This window comes from Mesitornis unicolor, unplaced genomic scaffold (assembly GCF_000695765.1).
Source record: "Mesitornis unicolor isolate BGI_N332 unplaced genomic scaffold, ASM69576v1 scaffold7888, whole genome shotgun sequence".
Lineage (NCBI taxonomy): Eukaryota > Metazoa > Chordata > Aves > Mesitornithiformes > Mesitornithidae > Mesitornis > Mesitornis unicolor.
This window is the reverse complement of record NW_010202578.1, coordinates 84,337-89,094: the sequence shown is the minus strand read 5'-3', so window position 1 is coordinate 89,094 and position 4,758 is coordinate 84,337. Positions and strand designations below refer to the sequence as shown.

Sequence of the window (4,758 nt, the reverse complement as noted above, 5' to 3'; positions counted from 1 at the left end):
AGAAGAGAAGTGTCTGAAAGTATAAGCTGATGCTCACTTGCCTCTTACTAAGACCATCTCCTCTCAAGTCAAAGCAGCCACACACCTAAGACATGAAAAAGTACCTTTCTCTTTTGCTCTGCCTGTTATTTTTGTAGGTCTAATATTTTTTTTCAGACTTATGTGCTGAACATATTGATAAATATATTGGTTTCTTTATAGTTATTTTGAATATCTAAATTTGAAAGTAATCTTGTAGACATTACCTGCTGGATCATCTTGTTTAGTGACTGGCTCACAACATCTTGAGGTTGAAGGAGGATCTCTAACATCAACCAAGGGATTCCCATAAGCACATTGAAATGGGTTTTTTCTCTCCTTGTAGGAAGAACTCAAAAGGCTCCAGCACACCTTGGAACAGGTCAATGATGGCAAAGACTTGCTTCAAAGGTAAAAGTGTGATTTCTGCTGCATTTCACACCGAATAAAGTGAAATGGTTTTTCGAAGCCAATAAACCCTTTTCGAGGGACAGTCTCTTTGTTGTAGACTGTTTCTCTCACTTGGTGATATACTAAATATTCAGGATTTTGCATCTCTCCCATAAATGATTCTTATTTTTAGTTACAGGAGGATAATTTCTGAAAACTGCTGCTGATTGAATGGTTTCATTAAGTGTCCAGTAAAGTCTCAAACTAACTCCACAGGTTGGGGTCTAATCTTACAAGTTTTCATGCAAAGACCTTCCATTCATGTTGCTCGTCCCATCTAAAGCAGTGTCCCGAAATGTTTGATTTTTATGTCCTAGCATTTTAAAATTGTTTTCTCAAAGTGATTGGTTTGCAGCACCAATTCCTTAGTCATCATTTATTACAAAGAATTTTTTCCTCATATTCCTGTATGGCTCTTGCTGATAGAATTCATTTGCTACTGGCATTACCATTGTTACTTTTCATTTTACTCTTCAGCTTTTCAAACGTAGCCCCAGGGATGAAAGTTAATTTAGTGAGAATATCTATTATATTTGCCAGTGGTTATTTTTATTTGCAGTGGCTTCTTTGCTGGGTGTGCCTGTCTCTGGAGCTGTAGCATCTGGAAGGTTTAGTTCATGGACTCAGTCAGGCTCCAATCTGGAAGCTGGATCCAAATTCATACTTTCTGTTAACAGTCAAATGGGACTGGAGACAGGGACCCAGATGTCTTCCTCCAAAGACAGAGATACCTCATAATGAGCAGCTCCCGTACACTCCTGTCAGAATTTCTGAGTCAATTCATAGTGATTGCAAAAACATTACACTGAGCCACACTAAATACTTCTTTTTCTTTTCCATAGCCATCAGCTTGCCATGGATGAAGAAAATAATATCAAAAAATATGATATCAACTTACAGCCCCTGGAATCAAAAGTAAAAATGTAAGTAACAAAGAATGTCTTTTCCGCCTTTAAATGCAGCTGAATTTGTCCAATTCCTGAACCACAGAACCCAAACTATTTCCATCACAGATTTTTGTGTAACTTTAAGTATAAAGAAGCCTCAATTTTGCAAGGTAGCTAAGCTCTTCTCTACTTTTACACAGGTGAACATTCTTTCTGAACTGAGTTTCAAATGTTAAACTTCCATGTTGCACTAATTTTGTCTTTTTCTCTGTGAAACTATAGAATATTTGAAAACCTGCTAGTTTTTTGATAAATACAGAGAATATCCTGGTGGTGGGACATATAGTACAGAGCAAGCAGAAGTGCTCAGTGGTATTTTTCACATCTAATGTAAAGCCTTGTTAAAGCTCCTCAGGTGGCTCACAGGACTCTGCAAGGAGAAGTCCTTGGGTTTGCATGGGGATGGAGAGATGGGACCAAGGAGACCCAGGGTTCCTGGGCTGAGGGGTGCAGCACAGCTCTATGGCTCTAAAAAAGCCGATTGTTATTGGAAAGTGTGGCAGTTGCTAGCACTCAGTCAAGGCACATAGATGACACCTAGCTGCACCACCTGGAAGGAAGAGATAAGTAGCACTGTGTTCTGGTAATGAGCTCCCAACTTTCAAATGCAATAATTCTAGCCTTTGTAATACATTTCCTATATGTTCTATAGTTTACCATGAGGTCAATTGTTCTGAAAAGCTTGACCAGGCTGTAATAGACATGGTAATAAACTCCCCAGCAGACAGTAAAATTTTAACACAGCTCCACTTGCATCGAAAAACATCAACATCTTTACCCTGAAGTGCCCAACTACTTCACAGCAAAATTTTGCAACATCAGGCACAGCTTCACACAGAGTTGTATGTGTTGCCACATTACATGCTGAATTTCACTTTCAGTTGAAAATCTACAGCCAATGCGCTGTACAGGATGGTAAAATATTAATGCTATATTCGAATATTTAAAGGACATGAAGTTTCAAATTAAAGTCCAGCCAGCGTCTTTTAGTCATGCAAATCTAAGCCAGATGAAAGAATAATTTTTCAGAGAGCTTTCTGGAAGAGTAGTTATGACTTCGCCTCAGTATATGCTTGAGCTTTAAAACAGAAATTACACATAAATATGTAAATACTGCTTGTATATAGTATGCAGTAAAGCTTGAAACAAGGCAAAGTGTAAACACTTGAGGTGTGAAGTTGTGAGGGTTTTTTAAAGCAAAATTCATTTACTCAAAGCTCCTCCATTGGCACTCCCATTTGGGAGTTTTGCTGTCCTTTTTAAAGCTCCTGTATGAAAACAACACAGAACTTAACCTACCTGACTTGCTCTAAAGTGCATTTATCCTGGTGAGGCTGTAACAAAAGCTGCTTTGTTTCTGATCTGGTATTCTTCTAAAAAAATAACAAAATACGTACATTGGGTTTCCTCAACCTTGAGATGTTCAAAATGCCTTGTGTGTTGGGAGTGTTGTTCCCTGACGAGGAAAAATTACATGCCAAGTGACACTTCCCACTGTTCCCAGTACTGCAGCAGTCAATGAAAAGTTGTAGCTTGGTTCTTCTCCTGCGAAGCCACGAAGTTGGAAGTGGCAGTGTGTAACCAGACACCTATTCTGCTGTGTCTAGGGGCTAAATGTTTTCCTGGCTTATTGAGATGAGAGCAGAAAGGACATCATAGCTGTTAAAAAGGCAACATAAAATTTAACAAAAGTATTGCTAGGATGAAGTAAATCCATGCTGAAGGCTTTGGACCCTTTGATTTGAACCATAAAGTATATGGTAAGGTTCTTTCAGGAAGAAGCATCGCCCTCTGCACTGCCCCTGAGTGCAGGCACCGTGGGTGGGAGCAGGGTCAGGCGGGGTTTGGCCGTGGGACCCCTACTGGGGAGCACCCCAGCAGCAAGAGTGTGCCAAGCCCTTTTGGAGCGGGTAGGGTGGAGAAGTGTCGGCTCCCACCCGCTCCTCGCAGAGGAGCACAAGGGCTTTGGACCACTGAGAGCAACTTAAGCAAAAGTTGGGGTGTTCTACCTGATTAACAGCCACACTGAAGGTTTACTGACTTGATATTCCAGTGACTGAACTCACAATTTCGTAAAAATCCCTTTTTAAGCACTTTAAAATCCTTAAAAATCCAAGGACCTCTTTCTAGCTCCTTGCACTGCAGCAACACTGCTGAGTCTCGGGTCAGAATTCAGCTCCGCTTTTCTGCAGAGTTCCCAGATCATCCTGTGTGCAAACACCCCCGTACTTTGTGCTAAGACCATTGCCATTGAAAACAGTTTTAATTCACAGCATCTCTCACTGGTCTCCCTGGCACCTTTAGAAAGGCACAGGCTGTCCGGCACTGCCACCTGGTGAGAGCCACTCTGGCCATCAGCTAGCACAGAAAATTGAATTTCATTACAAAATTTCACATAAAATTTTAAGAACTTGACCAAAGTTTGGAGTTTGGAAGCAGGGCTCCTACCACAATCTCCACGCATTGATTTGGAGGAGGTTTTAAGTCCCCAGCTACCCAAGACTGAGGACATTTTAAAGGACACTGGCTCTGAACTTTCAATTGTATCTACATTATAATCTGAAAGCTGATATAAATATAAGATTTTGAAGGCTGCTCATTCTTTTACACAGATAATTGCATTTTTTTCTTTGTTTGCAAGATGAAGGAGAACTGCTGAGTTATGCATAGCCTCAAATTCCAATCACTGTAGTTTTAAGAATCTGAAATAAAGAATTGCTTCAACTTAACAGATATCTCAAGTTATACTAGTAGTGGCTAGTAAAAGATGTAGAGAGTGTAGTTATGTGTGATCATTATCCAAATCAGAAAACAAAGAGCACAGAAAGAGAAAACTACCAAATCCCACCTCTTCAGTCAAAAATATATATTTTAAAACCTTTTTGTTGCTGCATTTCCCCTCAACCCCATGCCTTGGTGTGTGTCATAGTATCCAGCGAGCATGGCGTGAGTACCTGCAGCGCCAGGACCTGCCACACCATGAGCAGCTGGACAAGCGCAGCCCCTCCCCACCATCCCTCTCCTCAGACAAGATGAGCAGGTCCATCAGCATGAACACCTTTTCCGACAGCAGCACACCGGTGAGTACAGCATTGGGGCCCATTTTCCTATTTGTTGCTTTTTCTTGGGTTCCTGTCTAGGACTTTGGATAGATGAAAGCTAAATTATGGGCTAATGATGAAAGAGGGACTTTTAGGGGAGTGGTAGTGTCTCCAATGAACCTTCAAGCAGATGTGCCTCTTGTAAGGACAGTTGAATATGTGACTGTGTGTGTCAAATGTGGAGCCCAGCAATACTTGGTATTGCTCGCAGCTGATATGAGCAGTGCTCTTGATGGGAAAAG

At 41.0% G+C, this 4,758-nt stretch overlaps 1 protein-coding gene across 1 annotated transcript; it reads left to right on the top strand.

Annotated features, from left to right (window-relative positions):
• Positions 1-364: 364 nt before the first annotated feature.
• On the top strand, positions 365-4,555 carry IQCJ (IQ motif containing J; the record flags this gene model as incomplete). Its single annotated transcript, XM_010190444.1, has 3 exons — positions 365-429; positions 1,311-1,391; positions 4,345-4,555. Coding segments are annotated over 3 exons (357 nt in total), but the record flags the coding sequence as incomplete, so codon positions are not given.
• Between the last annotated feature and the right edge of the window lie 203 nt (positions 4,556-4,758).